The 20,518-nt window shown below is 41.3% G+C and overlaps 1 protein-coding gene across 1 annotated transcript in view; it reads right to left on the bottom strand.

Moving 5' to 3' along the window:
- Positions 1-20,518, bottom strand: part of LAMC1 (laminin subunit gamma 1) — a 119,218-nt gene that overhangs the window by 36,870 nt on the left and 61,830 nt on the right. The window contains exon 2 of the mRNA XM_060197808.1: positions 3,846-4,150. Within this exon, the coding sequence (XP_060053791.1) occupies positions 3,846-4,150 (305 nt within the window). The remainder of the gene's footprint in view (positions 1-3,845; positions 4,151-20,518) is intronic.

Genomic DNA, 20,518 nt, shown 5'->3' with positions numbered 1-20,518 from the left:
ATTATTATTGTTGTTCTTATTATTGTTGTCCTTGTTGCTGAATAGGACAGAGAGAAATTGAGAAAAGTAGGGAAAACAGAGAGGGGGAGAGAAAGATAAGACACCTGCAGACCTGCTTCACCACTTGTGAAGCGACCTCCCTGCAGGTGGGGAGCTGGGATTCTTACACCAGTCCTTGTGCTTTGCATCATGTGCACTTAACCCACTGTGCTACTACCTGGCCCCCTACTGAGTGACTTTAATGAGATCTACTCAATACGCTTCACAAATTAGGTACTCAAAACACACAGCCCTTCTTTCTAACTCCCAAGTTCACAGAAACCAGAAGACACACCCCTGATTAAGAACCACTACCAGAGCCAGACCAAACACCTGGCACACAGAACACTGAGAGCTCATAAAAACTCATCTCCATGAAGCCTCCAAGTATAATTAGAAAGAAGACGAGATGATGATTTCATCTCATCCAAACCTGGAGCTCCCGTAACAACTCCCACTCCCGGCCACAATGCTAAGAAATCTTTTAGTCTATAATGCAAATAACTAAACATCTCTGTATTATATCTTCAAGAGGCTTCAGCTTCATCACAGCTCTGTTTTTATTAAAGCTTCTCAAAGGGCAAATTATGAGCCTTTTTTTTTTTTTCATAGTGGGCACTTAAGAAGAATAGATTCAAGCTAGACGGGAGTCAGGCTGTAGCGCAGCGGGTTAAGCGCAGGTGGCGCAAAGCACAAGGACCGGCATAAGGATCCCGGTTCGAACCCCGGCTCCCCACCTGCAGGGGAGTCGCTTCACAAGCAGTGAAGCAGGTCTGCAGGTGTCTATCTTTCTCTCCTCCTCTCTGTCTTCCCCTCCTCTCTCCATTTCTCTCTGTCCTATCCAACAACGACAACAACAGTAATAACTACAACAATAAAACAACAAGGGCAACAAAAGGGAATAAATAAAATAAATATTAAAAAAAAAGATTCAAGCTAGACATTCTAGGTTATAAGTAATCTCAGCTACATGAAATTGTGATTTGGAGCAGGTGATATGATCTTTTCTGGGTCTCCAGTTCATCATTTTTAAATGGAGAAAATAAAAGTACTTATCTTGTGTGTTATCATGACTTAGGCTGGATTGGATTTGTATCTAATATATCTAAGAGGCTTCAAGAGATGTTTTTCACATTGTGACACATTTTAAGAAAGACTATAAGTGTTAATTATAATCATAAATCAACACATGTGTAGTGCTATTCACATACAGTGAAACTAGGAAGGGTCTCCTCTCCATAGCTAGATCACAGCTTCTAGAGGGAGGCATAGGGAGAGCCCACTGCCTCTCTCCTCATAGTGAGAGCAGCTAAAAGTCAAATGAGTTAAATCTCCTTGGCAACTGGATATCAGTGCCAGTGCCAGAGTGTTATATCCAGAAGCAGATTATTAATGATTTTTTTTTGCATAATGGTAACAACTGACCACATCTGTTGCACATGACCACAGAATTTTTTATTACCATAGTTGGGTTCTTACACCCAAAAAAAGCAGCAAGTACCAGACACTCTATAGACAGACAGACAGACAGACAAGGCACACACTCACCAAGGAGCCAAAAAAACATAGCTACACTTCCTCCCTGCTTCTTCCCACCTACCACCCTGAAGGCTCTCCAGTAAAATACACTGCTGAAGTGGGAGTAAAGAAAGCTGGTAAACCTCTGCTAGTGGTGAGTGTAGAGAACTCGTGCATCACTTCTCCCCTAGATTCTCAGTCTTCATACTTATCAAAGTTGGCTGTTCTTTCTGTCATTTAATGTTAGCACATACTATCACCTCTGGAAGAAAAACTTTGCTGAAAGGTCTTTGCAAAAACATTTGATGCTTGTCTAACCTGAGTCTATCAAGATCAAGATTAACCTACAGAAGTAACTACTGAAAGAGAATTGCAGACACAGAGAAAAACGTATCACCTACTGCCACAGTCCCAAACCATACAGTCAAATCAGAAAGTCCCTGCATCATAAATTGCAGAAAGAGAAGTCACTAACACATAAAGCTAGAACAGGAGAGTCTCCCTTCTCAGAAATCACAACAGGGGCTAGGTAAAGCACATATGTTGCCATGCACAAGGAAACAGGTTCAAGCTGGTCCCCACCTACAGGGGAAAGCTTCACAAGCGGTAAAGCAGTGTTGCAGGTTTCTCTCTTTCCCTCTTTATCCCCCCTTCCCTCTCAATTTCTGTCTCTATCCAAACACACACACCTGAGGAGAAAGCATAATGATTATGCAAAAAATTTTCATGCTTGGGGCTCTAAACTCCCAGGTTCAATCCCCAGCACCACCATAAGCCAGAGCTGAGCAGAGTTCCGGTCTCTGTTTCTTTCTCTACCTCTTGTTAAAAAGAACAAATCAATAAAATAGTTTTTAAAAGAAAGAAATCACAACAGTTTTTTCTTAAGACTTACAAAGCATTGGCAGACCAAGAACCTGAATGTCCTGCCTCAATTAACACACACTGCCCCTAGTTAGATGTTAAATTCAGCCACATGATGAAGTGTTTGTATGAGGCTCATCACTTTCTCCACAAATAGCTAGGCATACGAAAAGCTCACAAATTCTAACATGGAAAATTTTCATAATATGATGTACAGGACTGGGAAGATAAAGAAGAACTTGTATGCCCACAGCCCAGGCTCAATCCCTAAGACTGTTGCATGCCAGAGCTCAGTGTTGCTCTCCTCTGGTCTCTCATTCTCAAAATAAATATATCTTAAAAAACCAAAACAAAACAAATCATGGTATATAAAGAACATGCACACAGAATTCATGAGACAAAAGAAACATTTCTTTCTAATGCTGTCGAGAGAAGTTTCTATCATAATGCTTATGCACCAGGGTATCTACATTCAAATCCTGTCCCAAACCACTGCTTTTATGTGATGATAGTTTTCATGACTGACAAACCCAACCCAAATTTCCTTGCACAATAATAAAGCAAGTTGATGGTCTTAAATATTCCACTTCCATTGCTGTCCCTTACTACTAATAATTTTTTAAGTTTGATTTTGTGAAGTCAAAAAAGAGCTAAAGGAGGATCAAATACTCTCTTTCAAAAGGTCAGAAACAAGATGCTTCCACCTTGTGTTCAGCCACTGAAGTAAAAATTACTCAACTCTTTAAAACTATTTTTTTAATATTTATTTATTTATTCCCTTTTGTTGCCCTTGTTTTATTGTTGTAGTTATTATAGATGTCGTTGTTGTTGGATAGGACAGAGAGAAATGGAGAGAGGAGGGGAAGACAGGGGGAAAGAAAGACAGACACCTGCAGACCTGCTTCACCACACTTGTGAAGTGACTCCCCTGCAGGTGGGGAGCCAGGGGCTCAAACCAGGATTCTTATGCTTTGCACCACCTGCACTTAACCCGCTGCACTACCGCCCGACTCCCTAAAACTATTTTTTAAGTTTACATCTTCAGGTACTTCTGCAAGAGCTTGATTTTTTTTTTTAACCAGAGCACTGATCAGTTCTAGTTTATGGTGGTGCAGGGGACTGAACCTGGGACTTTGAAGCTTCAGGCATGACAGTCTATTTGCATAACCATTATGGTATCTACCCCTGCCCAAGAGCTTAAGAACATAAGAACAGACATCACTGGGCAATAGGAACCAGTGCATTATTCTTCAGTTATGTAAAGGACACAGCAAGTAGAGTAGATCCAAGTCCAGCTGTCTGTCCTCTGCAGTGATTCACTTCGCCCCCTAGCTTAGGGAGTGGCACCCATCCTTGCCAGCTACACTTTACTGCCCCCTACAGCAGGAGAGCCCACCAGCTTCCAAGCCTGCCTCTAGACTCCTTACCTGTAGCACAGGACTATTGTCGAAATTGTAGGCACTAGGCCTTCCCTCCAGGGTGGAAAAGGCCACGTTGCCTCCAGTGAGTGGGGAGATGTCACTGAACTCATCAGTGCACAGGGCCTGCTGTTCATCATCCCCTGTCCTGATAAAGCCACGGTTGGCCTTAGAGTAGGTGTTCTCACAGGAGCCGCTGTAGTACTGGTATGGTGTCCAGGGCCCATCCTCCCGTGTGCGCTTGTAGATGGCAAAGCTCTCGGGGCGGCTGGTGTGGAACTTGAGGCGCACGTACGTGATGTCAAAGGCTTTTCCTATGGGGCAGACACATGAAAGCTCATGAGTCACATGTAAAAGGTGAAGAAATGCTCTCATTCCCAGGTAGTTCTGGAACTTGACAAAGAACAAGAATATCACAGTTCACATACCAGAACATCCCAGAATGCTTCCTCACACAAATAACAAATTACAGACAAGTTCCTAGGTTGGCTCATAAATGCCTGTTTATGACTTGAATGGTTGAATTTTGCTTACCATGAGAAAATGGCAGCAAATATTGGCACTATATTTTTTCTATTACACAAGAATAAAGCCTAATAAGAAAACACATTCACTTTTTTTTTCTTGCCTCCAGGGTTATTGCTGGGGCTCGGTGCCTACACTACTGCTCCTGGAGGACATTTTCCCCATTTTATTGCCCTTGTTGTTATTTTTATTGCTGTTGTTGTTGTTGGATAGGACAAAGAGAAATCAAGAGAGGAGGGGAAGACAGAGGGTGGGAGAGAAAGATAAGACACCTGTAGACCTGCCTCACCACTTGCCAAGAAACCTCCCCCCTGCAGGTGGGGAGCTGGGGGCTCGAATCAGGATCCTTACACAGGTCCTTGCACTTCGCACCATGTGCACTTAACTACGCTACCACCCGGCCCCCAACACATTCACTTTTAATGCTAGGGCTTTAGCAAAAGTTCAAACAGGTGACAGTATGTTTTCTTTCTTTCTTTCTTTCCTTCTTTCTCTCTCTCTCTTTCTTTCTCCCTCTCTCTCTCTTTCTTTCTAATTGCCACCAGGGTTACTGCTGGGATTTAGTGCAGGCACTATAAATCCACTACACTCCCGGTGGCCATTTTTCCTTTTATTTTTTTCTTTCTTTTCTTTTCTTTTCTTTTTTTATTAGATAGGAGAGAGAGAAATTCAGAGGGGATGGGGAGACAGACAGATAGAGGCAAAGAGAGATACTCACAGACCTGCTTCACAACCTGTGAAGCTTCCTTCCAGCAGGTAGGGAGCAGGGGCTCAAACCCATGTCCTTGCACACAGTGACATATGTGCTCGACTGGATGTGCTACCACCCAACCCCATTTGCTGACTTACTGAATGGCACTCTTGGGCACTTTCAGACTTTACAAAAATTCATTCTTACCTGCAACATGACTTATTGATGGTGGGAAAATATCATCATTGTGGTTCTAAGTATTCACCAAGTTAAGAAAGAGACAGGAGGAAGGACATTCAGAATTAACAGAGAGGGCAGCAAGTAGGAAAGAAGGGGGGGGAGTACAGTAGCTGAATGGAGAAATATAAAAGGTAAGCAATAATGAGGGAAGTGGCTTAAAGGAAATGTATCTGAATATGTTCAAAACAGGAGTGTGTGAGGCCTGGGCTCTGAGCTCCCAGCCAGGGGCAGGAGCCAGGCTGTTACCCAGAAAAGAAAGTCTAGGTCAGACAGCTCCACGGAGCCAGAGCCACAAAGGGCTTTCTGGGTTAAATGAAGATCTTTCACATACTTGATTAATTCTAAGGTTCTGTACAAACATAAGGCATTGTTATGACAGGACTTAGTAGAAAATTCCTGTATTAGTATCTGGGTATGTTCATACACGAGGGTCTGAAGGTACCGGGAACTATCTGGCACTAATGCTAAAAGCAGTCTGCAGCCCTGGATCTTCTACCTGGGGTATAGTATATTTCTCTGAGACATGGGTTGTGCAAATACGGCTTATAACTTTGCTGGTAAAAGAATGCAAATTTACTGTGTCAACAAGATGGAGACTTCACCTGTGAATGAGGGTGAGGTTACAGTATAGTACCTATGGCATTCCAGAGACTAAGACATTGCAGAATGGCAAGACAATTTTGTTCTCCTCACAAGTAGGTGGTTTGGGATGTTCAAAAGCTTACTCACTGGTCTGCAGATTACAGATTGATTGCCCATGCTTTTGTACTATGTCTACATTTCTGACATCCCATTCTTTAGCGACCCAAACTGCCCCTGCGGCTACAGACAGACTATGACCCACATAGTCAACGACTGCCACCTCTCCAGATTCAAAGGAGGTCTCGACACTTTACATCAGGCTCAACCTGATGCTGTTGACTGGCTACGGAAGAAGGGCAAATACTAGAAGAAGAAGAACGACTGCCACCTCTCCAGATTCAAAGGAGGTCTCGAAACTTTACATCAGGCTCAACCTGACGCTGTTGACTGGCTATGGAAGAAGGGCAAACGCTAGAAGAAGAAAGAAGAAGCACACCAACCTGAGGGAGAGCAGATTAAAAAGGAGATGGCCAAATGGACCAGGGTATCTCGTGCTTCAGAACCACCTCTGCCGACACAAAGCCATCCTCTCAAAGAACGAGGCATAGAGGGTCACATCCTCCCTGCTACAGACACAAACATGGGTGGCGGAACATCCAGAAATCCACTTCATGTGAAGCATGAAGTACAGTGGCAGTTTAGTTTGTTGGTGTTGGTTTTAGGGCTGCCTTTGTCATCCTGCCCTACAGCCACAGGTGGAAACGGAAAAGGGCTCTGAGGCAATCTAGAGGCGCTCACACATTCCACACAAGGCAGCCACGTGCTCTGCTCTGAGTTGCAGTCAACCCCAGTGGACAGAGCCCACACAATTCTATGTGGAGAAAGCCACAACAGTGAAAAAAGATAGTTCACAGATAGTGTGATAGACAGTCACCTAACCCAGATGTGTGAGGCCAAGCGATACTGTAGAGAGGAGGTTTCATCTGAATCCAAGATCTGGGGAATATGCTAAGCCTCCCCCCCACCATTTTCTGTCCATTTTAATTTCACTGTCACCAAACTAGGAGGACCTAATTAAATGATAGATTTGTAGCAAATAGGAACAGGTCTCCTCATTTCCAACTACCACATTCTCATCACACGTGGGAGCATGCGAGAGTAGACAGCACAACTTTAAGATCAAGGGGTCAATCCAAACAATCATGAAAAATCACTAAGTACAAGTCTGGAAAGTATTCCAGCAAGCATACAACAAGAACATCTTCTGGTCCTCAGCTCACGTTCACGCGCATGCAGACTAACCATGGACATACACACTCTCAAGAAAATGTTTAGCTTCTGAAGGTTCAGCTGCCCTTTCCCTTCTTCCTGCCAAATTCCTTCCATAAACAAAAGACTTAAGTGCAGATGCTTAGCATGCAGCATGCAAAATTAAGGGGTGCTTCCTGTACTGAGTCCCATGGTTCATGCTGACTGAGGGATGGAAGGGGAGGGGGTCGCCTGGACAATGAGAATCCAGCCTTTGTTCCTGCAGGACCAAGCCAAGGAATTCGGCTTAAGCCTCCTACATGGTCAAGTATTTCTAATCTCTCTGAGTAGAGGAGAAACCCTTCCTGTCTTCAAATTGGACTCAAGTACTAACTGCTAGAGAACATAACTGTTTCTCTGTTATGTGTAGCTTAGAGGAATTTCACGAGGGGCTTGTGCAATAGCCTCCTTGGCAGTGTAGTGCTATGAATGACAATGGTCATACAGAATTTTACAGAACTTCAGAATGCCTTTCCGTGGTATGAATCAGACAAAGAGAATTAGTTCATTCCAAAGTATCAGACTTGGAGTCACTGACTCACTATTCTTCTTAAGTGCTAACTCCCTACAAATCAGAAGATGACTATTCTTGCAGGCAGAATTGACTTGAGGAATATACAGCCTTGGTAGGGTTATATGCCACACAGAAAGTCAGTCTGAGATAGACATTTAGGCTACTAAATGGGATTCTCCAAACAGTAGTTGTAGAAAGTAACTGTTTGAAAATGTTTTTGATTTTGTTAGTATCGTTGCTGGCTCAAGCCAGAGTTCCCAGGACCAGGGTCCAGCTGTGCACCAGCTGTTATTGTTCCACCTCAGCAGACAGACTGCACAAATACAACCTCGCCAATCCAGATGACCCAAGGCCAAGTGAGTGTTGAATGTGGGATCCTCAAGTGGACACGGATGGGTGATGGGAAAGCTGGAGGAGGAACAGGCAGGCACATGCAGAATGTGCTGAGGTGACGCGAGTACAGAGTCACCCCAGCTGTGAGAGAACTCAGTCCAACTTGCCTCTTGGAGGACTGGTTTCTACTGCCTAAAGCTCATTTTCAAAATAAACTGTCATAGAGACTTTTAGACCTTGCTTCTTTTCCTTAAAATTCTCTACTTTGTTACAATTTCTCTCTCACCAATCAGAGGCCAGCTGTGCAAAGGGACAACCCACACACACAAGTGAGCACAACCTAAAAGAAGAGCTAAAAGAAGAGCTTTGTATCAGAGTCATCTTCTAACTGAATTCACTAAAGTGCGGTGGAATGTGCTGTTGGAAAAAGTATTCCTTTCACACAACAGAACGAAAGGCTTCAATGGCTCGTCTGTCTGGTAGCAAACACTTCTTAGCTTATCAAGTCACTCTTGTGACTGAGGACATCCTGAGAGGAGCAGGGCTGGAACATGTAGTTTCAATTCCAGGCTGCCATGGGGCAATATGACATAGCAGGTATATGAAAGTTAAGTAAAGTCACTTGTTTTAGAGATTTTTTTTTTTTAAACAAATACAATTATCTACCAAAGACGACTTTCTGAAAGTAATGCTACCGCTCTAACAAAAGAACTAAGGGGAAAAGCAAGTGTTCTGAAACACTGGTGTGACTTGAGGGACAGTAAACCAATAAGCTCTGAGGAGAATTAAGTGTCATCATAAACTATCAAATTTAAAGTTTAAATCAAAGAAGACATTTATGCTCTCTCCCCATAATCCTACAAACCATCATGCAGTGTTATTGCTGAGAAGGAAGGACCATGACACCAAGTTCATATAGGAGTCCTCCAAGAAGAAGACTGTTCTGCTTGTATGCTCCAATTGTGGTGTCCAATAATGTCACACACTCTTCAGCAAACTGAAAGGTCTCAACTGATTTAGCACAGTAATTAAATATGATCTCAACAGATGACTCTTACAATAGCAAACATGGTTGGAGGGTAATTTCACGTAAGTGCAAATTACTGCTGGAAGTTACATGTATTTTCCATTATGAGAACATGAGGTAAATTTACCCTCATCTGTGTATTTTAGTTGCTTTGCTTGAAACTTTGAGAAGAGACAAAATTCCCTCATGGAATTCAAAAGTCAAGAATTGGACACATCCCTTACTAGCCCAATCTTCATGCCTGTGAGACTCGATACCAGTCCTAATCAGGCTAGTAGGTCACTGCATGCCTGAAATCCTTGCAATGAAGCCAACACTTACTCCCACTCAGTATGAAGGGGGAAAAATCCACTCAGAGTCCTAATTACAGTCAGAAGTGACAGATGTGAGAGTTCAGAGAATTGTGTTATGAAGGTGAAAAAGGAACTAGGTCTTGGAACCAACATTTAGAGATGGGGGAGTCAAGAGGACCCAAGCAAAGGAGGGGAGAAGACACAGTTAATGACACAAAGAAAATCCACAGAGCAGAATCCCAGTATTCTGTATTTTGAAGCTTTTCAAGCAAGAAGGTAACAGAATTAAATAGTTCTAGGAAGACTAAGAAAGATGAAGAAAATCTTTTCTTACAGAAAGATCAAGCATTGAAAAGAAAGGAAGAAAGGAAAGGAAAAGGAAAGAATGAGCGTGTGAGCGTGCACACATGTGAAAACATTGAGGCCAGGGAATGGTGCGTATGTTACTATAGGCAAGGATATGGGTTCAAGCCTCAGTCCCTACATGCTTCACTAGTGGTTCAGCAGCATTGCAGGTTTCTCCCTCTATCTCTTCCCCCCCCTTCCCCTCTCTCCCTCTTTCTCCCTTTCTGTCTCTCCCACCTGAGTCTATCTTCTTTCTCTCCCCCAGTCAATCTCTCCCTTTCCTCTCAGATTTCTAACTCTATCCAATACATAAAATATTTTTTAAAAATGAAAATATTAATAAGAAAGAAAGACTGAGTGGTCATTGTATTTAACAGGCTGGAGCTCATTGCTGACTTTTACTAGTACTAGCTTGGAAGGGATAGTGATGAGAGTCAGAGAATTCTGGGGGTAGAGGTGATGGGGAGAGAGGTTGGAGACAGCTCATAAAGAAAATTTCCTAAATAATTTGCTATGAAGAAATGAAGTGGTGCCTGGAGGGGAGAAGAGGGAGCTGGAAGCTTAGCCTGATGTGACTGGTCCAATTAGTAGCTGGAGTCACACTGAAGTGAGGGGCTTCTCCAGTGATGTAAATGATGTGGAAAATGACAGTAAAATAAAGTTATAGGAAAATAGGGCTAGAGAAAGATAGTAGAGAAAAAGCCATTATCCTGACCTTTTTAAATGGGCTCTGGCTGTTGGATAGGCCAAATGACCAGTACTCCAAGAAGCTAACAAGCACAAGAGTCTCTTGCTTGAAAGAACTGACAGACTTTTACCTAATGGCCCTGACACTTGGTCATTTGAAATGGTGACTCCTTTCATCTGACCATCACCTCATTCAGTATCTCATCCTTGCTTGCCATGAGGTCATGTGTTTTTCCACTATGAGAATTCTCTTAACTTGTTTCCATCCTTGGGACACAGTCTGGTTTTCAACCTGAGCCTGTACTCCCAAAATTTCTACTCTCTGCTGTTCCTAAACACACACATCTTGGCTAAGCACAATCTTTGTGGTATTCTTATCAAAGATTAAGGATTTGAGTGGGTAAAAGAGATCCACTCTGGTTCACCTTTATAACCACCTTTGGGAGACCCTTCCCAAAGATTTCTCCAGAAGAAAATAAATAACAGGTGCTAATAAGCAGCATCACTGAAGTATCTAGATTAGAAAGTTACCTGGGGGGTCGGGCAGTAGTACAGCGGGTTAAGCACACGTGGCACAAAGCGCAAGGACCGGCGTAAGGATCCCAGCTTGAGCCCCTGGCCTCCCACCAACAGGGGAGTCGCTTCACAGGTGATGAAGTAGGTCTGCAGGTGTCTTTCTCTCCCCCTCTCTGCCTTCCCCTCCCCTCTCCATTTCTCTCTGTCCTATCTAACAATGACAACATCAAATAACAATAATAACAACAATAAAAAAGGGCAACTTAAAAATAAATAAAATTTAAAAGAAAATAAATATAAATAAATAAATTTTAAATAATTTAAATTTTAATTTAAAATTTAAATTTAAAATAAAATTTAAAAGAAAAGAAAGTTACCTGGTACCTAAACAACTCAAAACCCATAGGAGTTCAGTAATACTCCGAGTCAGGCTAGATCTAGGCTTTCCTGATATAGCTGTTGTATAATCTGGCTCATAAAGTCCCAATACTGTTAGAATTATCTAGAGAGCTTTAGTAAAAAAACACAAATGGTTGTATTTATCTCAAAAGTTTCACTTTGGTAGATTCTCAGTGAATTCCCCAAAGCTGTATTTTTTAAAGTGCCCAAGGTGACTTTTATGTACAACTCCCTTTGAAAAGTGCTACCCTAATGTAAATTTACTTCCAACCTCGTTTTCATCCTTTCAAGATTTAGGTAAGAAAAGGCTTCTTGCTATCAGGGAAGGGGATGAGAGATCTGGTGGTGGGAATTGTGTGGAACTGTACCCTCCTATCCTACGGTTTTGTTAATGTCTCCTTTTTTTAAATAAATAAACTAATTAATTTAAAAAGAAAAAGAATAAAAGTCTTCTTGACTTTAGTGCTGTGCAACTGAATGAACCTGGGTGCTCCTGAGCAGTGACTTGGGTTTTCATGAGTCATACATTTCAAGCTAAGATATACTGTCAGTGTTAGCTGTGCTGGTAAGATCAGTGAACCAGAATCAGAGCAGTCCAGCTTCCTGAAGAAGACACTTCAGATGTCAGACTCTACAGGGATGCTCAGCCCATATCCTAAGAGGTTTGCAGTGATGGGGCCAGCTGAACCCAGATTCCCCAACACTTGTCTCCATACCAATTTCCTATCTTCCAATTTGTGTCCTTAACTTGCCCTACTTTTCAGGCAAACAGGAATACACATCTGACTCTAAGGAAAACCTAACTACTACTGGGGGGTTTCCATGTGAACAAGGATCAGGATTCACTATAAGAGAGATTCTTTACCTCCCACCCGCGTCCAGATTCCCCCAATACATACACACAAGAGTCGCTAACATCTATTTAAAAGGGTAAAAGATCGACAGCAATGTTCAGTGACAAGGAACAACTCTCCAGTAGTTAAAGAGTTAATATCTGCTTCAGTACATTCAAAAAGATAAGAAAACACTTTTTCTTCTTTGTCTAGAAGCCTAGACTTGTTTAATCCCAGTCTGTGTCAAGTAATGTTGGCCTTTTCAGGCAGGGTGTTACATTCTGTTGGTTAAAGACTAGTGTAAAAATATTTACTTTTCAGAGAAGAAATTTCAGGTATTTATTCATATATATGAATGTGTATATATGAATACACATTTTCTACTACTAGAAAGTATACGGAAAGGAAGAGGGGAAGAGAGGGAGATGAAAGATTAGGGTTAAGCATTATAAGAACATTGAGAAAGTCAAGACTTGATATTTTGGATTTTAAATTTGTTACAACATTTACACGTGACCTATTTGGTAAACTTTATCATTTTGGAAATATTTTGTTGAGTGGGGAGTAGACAGCATAATGGTTATGCAAAGAAACGCTCATGCCTGAGGCTCCAAAGTCCCAAAGTCCCAGGTCAATCCCCCACACCACCATAAACCAGAGCTGAGATATGCTCTGGTTAAACCAAAAAAAAGAAAAAAAGAAAAGAGGGAGTCGAGCCTTAGCGCAGCAGGTTAAGCACATGTGGCGCAAAGCGCAAGGACCGGCTTAAGGATCCCAGTTTGAGCCCCGGCTCCCCACCTGCAGGGGAGTCGCTTCACAAGTGGTGAAGCAGGTCTGTAGGTGTCTATCTTTCTCTCCCCCTCTCTGTCTTCCCCTCCTCTCTCCATCTCTCTCCCCTATTCAACAATAACAACAATAACAACAATAACTACAACAATAAAACAACAAAGGCAACAAAAGGGAATAAATTTTTTTAAAAAAAGAAATATTCTGATGACAGTGATACTGATCCATCTCTTTCACTGCCTTATCATCTAAGATTAGCAAAGTATGGGCCACAAACTGAATCTAGCCCAAAGTCCATTTCAGCAAAAAGTTTTACCGGTACTAAGCCACGCCAATCCATTTGCACGCTGCCTGGGTTGTTCTCTGGTTACAAGGGCAGAGCCAAGCAATGTTAAAAGACATATATTTGGGGGGTCGGGCGGTGGCGCAGTGGGTTAAGCGCACGTGGCGCAATGCGCAGGGACCGGCGTAAGGATCCCGGTTCGAGCCCCCGGCTCCCCACCTGCAGGGGAGTCGCTTCACAGGCGGTGAAGCAGGTCTGCAGGTGTCTATCTTGCTCTCCCCCTCTCTCTGTCTTCCCCTCCTCTCTCCATTTCTCTCTGTCCTATCCAACAACAAAGCAACGTCAACAATGGCAATAATAACCTCAACGAGGCTGCAACAACTAGGGCAACAAAAGGGGAAAAATGGCCTCCAGGAGCGGTGGATTCATGGTGCAGGCACTGAGCCCAGCAATAACCCTGGAGGGAAAAAAAAAAAAAAGACATATATTTGGGAGTTGGGCTGTAGTGCAAGTGGGTTAAGCGCAGGTGGCCTCAAAGCCCAAGGACCGGCATAAGGATCCCGGTTTGAGTCCCAGCTCCCCACCTGCAGGGTAGTCGCTTCACAGGTGGTGAAGCAGATCTGCAGGTGTCTCCCTCTCTCCATTTCTCTGTTCTATCCAACAACGACAACATCAACAACAATAATAACTACAACAATAAAATAACAAGGGCAACAAAAAGGAATAAATAAGTAAATAAATATTTAAAAGAATAAATTAATAATTAAAAAAATTTTTTAAAGACATATATTTGTTATATCTAACATATTTACTCAAGGATCCTTTATGGGAACAGTTTGCCAGTCCTGATCTAAAAAATAAAAATAAATAAAAGCAAAGATTTCAACTAACAGTTCTATTCTTGTACATGACACACTGCTTCAAAATGTGGTCCAAGAAAATTTGAGTCTTTCCTCTACTGTCACCAAATATATGAAAGAATGAAGAAGTCTAATCAGAACTTTCATAAGAGTAGTTAACATTCAAGCCCTGGCTCTCCACCTGCAGGGGTGTCGCTTCACAAGTGGTGAAGCAGGTCTGCAGGTGTCTATCTTTCTCTCCTCCTCTCTGTCTTCCCCTCCTCTCTCCATTTCTCTCTGTCCTATCCAACAACAATGACAACAATAATAACTACAACAATAAAAACAAGGGCAACAAAAGGGAATAAATAAATAAATAATAAATAAAAAATATTTTTTAAAAAAAGAGTAGTTAACAATTCAAACATGTTTGATAACCTAGAATTCCTTATTATTTCATAGGAAAAAAAAAGATTACCTCCCTCCCCACTCCCAGCAAATGAAGAGGGGAAAATAAGTAGCTAAAGGATGCGGGCATCAAATTCAATTCACTTCAAAAACATCAAATCTGTAAATAATAACCTATATCTTATACACCCATGAAAATATACCCGTCAAATCAAAAAACCAGGAAAATGACAGTTTCTAAAAAGTGATCACCCTTTTTCCAATGGTGTTCCCTTCCAGACCACCCCAAGTGGAGACTTAATAAGCAGCAACAACAAAGAAAGGAGGGAAACTGATTAATCAACCCAAACAGCAACTGTAGCTGGGAGAACTGGAAAAATAGATGTTGAAAATTACAAATAAAGTGGAAAATGCGAGTAAATCACATTTTGATCTCTTGAGAACCTCTCTCTCGTCCTCTGAGTGGGAATTCAGTCCTCCATACAGGCCTCCTTGTGATTCTCTCCCAGTGGATGGTACAACTGACATCATGAGAATGCCCGGCCAGCTGGCACTCTTTCCACAAGCGACTGACTGTCAGCAGATGCCTTCCTGAGATAAGTATAAACAAATATACTGCTTTCTTCACTTTTCATTCACCCCTTCCCCATCTGCAGGTGTTATGCACTATCCTTTAGAAACCAAATTTGTATTCTTTTTTAATTGAGGGATTAGTGTTTTACATTTGACAGTAAATACAACAGTTTGTACATGCATAACATTTCTCAGTTCCAAGTTTGCATTGTTTGCACCCCTTCACTTGTCAGGGCGTTGTGACTGGACTTACTATTGTTTCTGATTATACTATTCTTTTTACCGAATAGCTGTAACTTAAGCAATCTCCCTGCATTATTTGCAAGCAACCTCACACTCTTAAATGCAAATGTTTGATTCTTATAATAAATTAAACACCAAATACTTTCTAGGAGAGCCTCAATTTAGAATAAATGGTAAGCTACCCCAACTATGAATCAAAACTTCCAACTGGAAGTCAATCAAAATTACTATGATTACATTTACACTACAGCTACAGATTAATTAGTTCTGTATTAATGTATTTTTCTAGCTCATTCACCTTCCCTGTAATATAAATTAAATTTTTAGAAAATAAGTTGTTTCAAATGTCTCTTTAGTTGGAAAGTAGTAAAGAGTTTCAATGACCCTTTTCAGTGAGGTGAAATTTTTTGTAAGCACTTCTGAAATTGTTTTATTAAACTATGCATAAACTAAATTTCGTGAGGGGATGCTGAGGGCAAAGAGAAGACCATCTGACAAATTATTTACATAGCACACTTTGGGGAGGTCGGTCAGATTCTCAGTACTTCAACAAAAGCCTTTCTTATCTGCTTTTCCTTCTATATTGAGAGCAAACATTTTTAGCAGTGATATGAGAAGAAATGTTCTTCAAATCCATCCTTCGTCATATTTCAAAGACAGTGCTGCAGTTCTCACTCTTGGGAGTAGTTCACATGTACCACAATGGGACTTGTTCTACCTTTTTATTTACATTCTGGAGACTTGCCAAAGTCCTTTCTAGTTCTCTTTGATCTGGTGCCAGAGACTTGGCAGCCAACACCCACCAAGAAGAGATTCCCTTAGGAGCCCTATAACTGAAGAGGAACTGGAAATATTCTATAAACCCAGGCCCCATCGTTTTACTCCCTAGTTTTCCAATCTATGCAAAGAAACTGATCCAGTGCAAATTTCTTAGGCATGTTCTTGCAAGGTATTAATAAACCTGAACAACTGTGCTTCATCTTGTATAATCTTCTAGCCTATATCCCAAAACCCCCAACATAAACTGAAGCCTCTACTCCAATTCTGCCACCTTTACTTAACCACACTCTATTTCTCACTTCTAACTGCCTAGCCATTACTCCTAAGGCCTACCTGTCTTTCCCGCTTTAGCTCAAATGCCAGTCTCTGACACTGCTGACTTCTATCATTTTCCTTTTCTAAATACTCAGCACTTATAACCCAAACTGCACAATTTAGTACTTTATTCCTTTGTGAAAGTTTCTTTTCCCCAACAAAAGTTCAACCTGTTCAAGGGCAAGGAATCTACATTTTGTGATTGTCATCTAGGAGACACTCCCATGATGTACAGTCCCTCACCTCCCCAAAAAGAGGGGAGGTCTATTTACATTGCAGCCTTGAACCCACACACCACTGAAGCTCAATCTGATAGAACAGACAACAAACATTCTCTATGATGCAGCCTGACCTATTCTACTTTGTGGTCCATGTATTAGAAAATGCTGGCAGAGCTCACTACCTTGATTTAAATAAATTAGAAAGCTATGACCCACAATCTGAAAAATACTATGTTCCCTTGTGCACTGCCCCTGGCACAAAGAATATGCTCCACAAATATTTGTTTACTGTAGGTTGGGGCTCATCTACACACACAAGTAAGAAAACTAGAATGAAGTGGTATTTTCTGAACACTGGCATAAAGTTTAAAGGAAGGCCTTTAAAGATTAGCTAACTATATTTAAAGCAGGACAGCATAAAATGCAACCTTTGTATGTAGCAGAGTCTCTAACAAGATTGGGGCATGGTGGCAGGGGTTGCGGGAGGGGGGACACTTCCTAAAGTTAAAGGGCAAATTTCCCATTCATCAGCATGGCATCCTTGAAAGAGCCAGAAGCATCTAGCCCTGCCTGAACTAATCCTTCTACAGAAGTTCTTTTTAGCAGCCCTGGTTCCAGAAGTCCATCAACCATGAGCATCTGATAAGCCTTTGTGATAGCAGCAAGAATTTCACTTCTCTGTGGTCACTGGATTGATGCCTGGTGCTGGGGTTAGAGAAGATATTTGGACATTTATCTTGTGTTTATGGTATTCTGTACTTGGGATTATTTCAATTTTTGCATGTACTGTTTCCAACACACATGCTTCATGTATATGATCTGGTTAAGTTGTGGAGAAGCAGAACTTTTTTTCATGCCTTTACTTTGAGATACATTTTTTTTTCATTGCTTTTAAAGGGAAGAGAAGTGCTCAGTTTGTAAAAATAAGTACAACTTAGGTGAAGCTGATTTGTTGTCTCATTCATTTGTTCATTTCCAGCACATGATAACGCTCACCATGTGCAGCAGGGCAGGGGATTAGGTACTGACCATACAATGACTCAGCCCTTGTCCTAAAGGAATGCTATACACTACATGGTGGAAGATAAAAGCCACTAAAATGCAAAGGGAGAAGACTACACTAGGAGATAAAGAGCAGTCAACTGTCTATAAAGAACACTAACTATGAATTTCAACATCCAGCTCCACGAAAAGTGACCCTATTTTGTGTCAGTGACAATTTTTTTGCTAGATCTTTCCAGTGATTTCTTATAGTAACATTTGAGGAAATATTAACATGTGCAGAAAGTGATTTCACAAAGACAAATGGCATCAGAGAAATGATAGCTGGTTTCCAGTTAACGCCAGTTTTACAAAGACTTCATTAATCTTCTGGCCAACACAATGCTTTGCCCAGCATCTTGTGTTCAAGTCCCTGTGTTCCCAGGTGCAGATAGTTCACATTAAATAATCTGCAAAGAGTAAAAGAAATTAAGGTTCCATGTTTTTAAATACTGTATTTATTAATTAATGAGAAACATAGGAGGAGAGAGAAAGAGCCAGACATCACTCTGGTACATGTGCTGCCAGGGATTGAACTCATGACCTCATGCTTGAGAGTCTGATCCACTGCACCACCTCCCGGACCACCCATTTTTAAGGATCCTCAAATAGTTGCTTCCCTGTTTGGATGAGAAAATGATAGCTCTTGGTTTCCATGTACACAAAAGCTGACACTGTGAATCTCCGGGTTCCACACATATTAGCAAACTCCTCTTTGCAGATCTACCCAGCAGGGATAAGTGTCACGTAATGTTTCAAACAAACATTTTTTTCATGTATTGTTTCTAACACACATGCTTCACATACATGATCTCATTAGGTTTTGGAGAAGCAGAAATAGCAAATGAGAATGGATGTTCTACTCTCAACTCTCTCCCTTGGAAAAGGAAATGTCTGGATCCTTTTGAAAACTAGCCCAATCTACAAGTCAGTGGAACTGAACTCAACTCCCACTTCTTGGCTCATGCATGCTTCCACCAGTTTGGAACAAAGACCCTATTGACTCTGGCATGTAGGCAGATTAGAATTGCAGTGCAGCCATGTAGCTCACTGCTGCAGATTCCACCCTAAGATGTCTAGGAAGTCATCTCCACATTTCTCTCCCTTCATCCCTTCTGGCCATAGCAATATAAATTCTTCAAGTTGACCATATAACATAAATGTATAATGTACCATAAAACAGGCCTGGTCAAATCACAGAGGCATTACTGCTTTCAATTTGTCTTCTTACACTTAGTGTCATTCCCAACCCTTTTAAATCTCTGCTAAAAGACTAGACTATAAGTGGACACAGGCTAAGAGTCAAACAGTTCAAGCTCTTAAGTGTTCCATGGACAACCAAAAATGAAAAAGGCTCCAAAAAAAAAAGTAAGACTTAGGAAAAGAGAGGAAAAAGGGCTAAGGGTGTAGAAGACAAGAGCAAAAAAGCTGATATGTGTATGAATCAATTTTCTATATCTATAAAAGCATGTTTATAAACATTCTCATTTACATTCCTGGATATACTGAACGCCTAAAGTAGTCAGTGTACAGGATGTATGTGCTCTCTGCCCACAAGTTTACTATCTAGTGAAACCATTAGTCACAGTGCAATATGAAGACATGTGGAGTTAGAGCAAAGGCAAAATAAATATGGGTGAAATGGACCCAAATGGATCATCTCAAATCATTTATAAAGTAGTTATGGCCCTTGGAACATACCTAAAGTAGGCTTCCTAGCTTCTTCCCACATAAAGACCCCTAATCCCATCTGCTGTACTCCTACCTTTGGGTTCCTGCTTATTAAACAATTTGTCCTGCTTTATATCTTACTGCCTTTCAGCCACCAAGTTGCAGATGCTACTAGGATTTTCTCCTGACTCCTCTGGGCAGACAACCTCACCAACTGTACCAAAGTCTCACCTCTAGAGAACCCTACCCCACTAGAGGAAGACAGAAACAGGATGGGGGGGTGTGGACAGATATGCCAACATCCATGTTAATCAGAAAAGCAATTACAGAAGCCAGACCTTCCACTTTCTGCACCCCATAGAGAATTTTGGTCCAAACTCCCAGAAGGATAAAGAATAAGGAACCTTCCAATGGAGAAGATGGGAAACAGAACTGTGGTGATGGGAACTGTGTGGAATTGTACTCCTGCTATCTTACAATCTTGTTAATCATTAAACCACTATTAAAGATTAAAAAATGGGGTGGTCCAAGAGGTGGCGTAGTGAAAAGTATTGGATTCTCAAGCATGAGGTCCTGAGTTCAATCTCCGACAACACATGTACCAGAGTGATGTCTGGTTCTTTCTCTCTCCTATTTTTCTCACGAATAAATAAATAAATAATTTTAAAAAAATTAAAAATAGGATGGTCTGGGAGGTGGCGCAATGGATAAAACATTAGACTCTCAAGCATGAGGTCCTGAATTCAATCCCTGGCAGCACATGTTCCAGAGTGATGTCTGGTTCTCTCTCTCCCCCTACGTTTCTCATGAATGAATGAGTGAATGAATGAAAGAATAAATAAATAAATAAATAAATAAATATTTAAAATGGGAGTCAGATGGTGGCACACCTGGTTAAGCACTCACATTACAGTGTGCAAGGACTCAGGTTCAAGCCCCTGGTTCCCACCTACAGGGGGAAATCTTCAAAAGTGGTGAAGCAGGGCTGCAGATGTCTCTCTCCCTATCCTCTCTCAATTTCTCTGTCTCTATCCAATAATAAATATATATGTGTGTATATATATATATTTTAAAATATTTTTAATTGTTATGGATAAATTTATATTTCTTCTTCTTTTGAATAACTGAGCAAAATACAATGGGTGGTTTTGACAGAGACCAATAGAATAGACACCCTCAAGTACACTTTATTTTGGTGTTTTTCCTGATAGTCTAGTGTACGAATTTTA

Source organism: Erinaceus europaeus, chromosome 9 (assembly GCF_950295315.1).
Source record: "Erinaceus europaeus chromosome 9, mEriEur2.1, whole genome shotgun sequence".
Taxonomy (NCBI): Eukaryota; Metazoa; Chordata; class Mammalia; order Eulipotyphla; family Erinaceidae; genus Erinaceus; species Erinaceus europaeus.
This window is presented reverse-complemented; position numbering and strand designations above follow the sequence as displayed.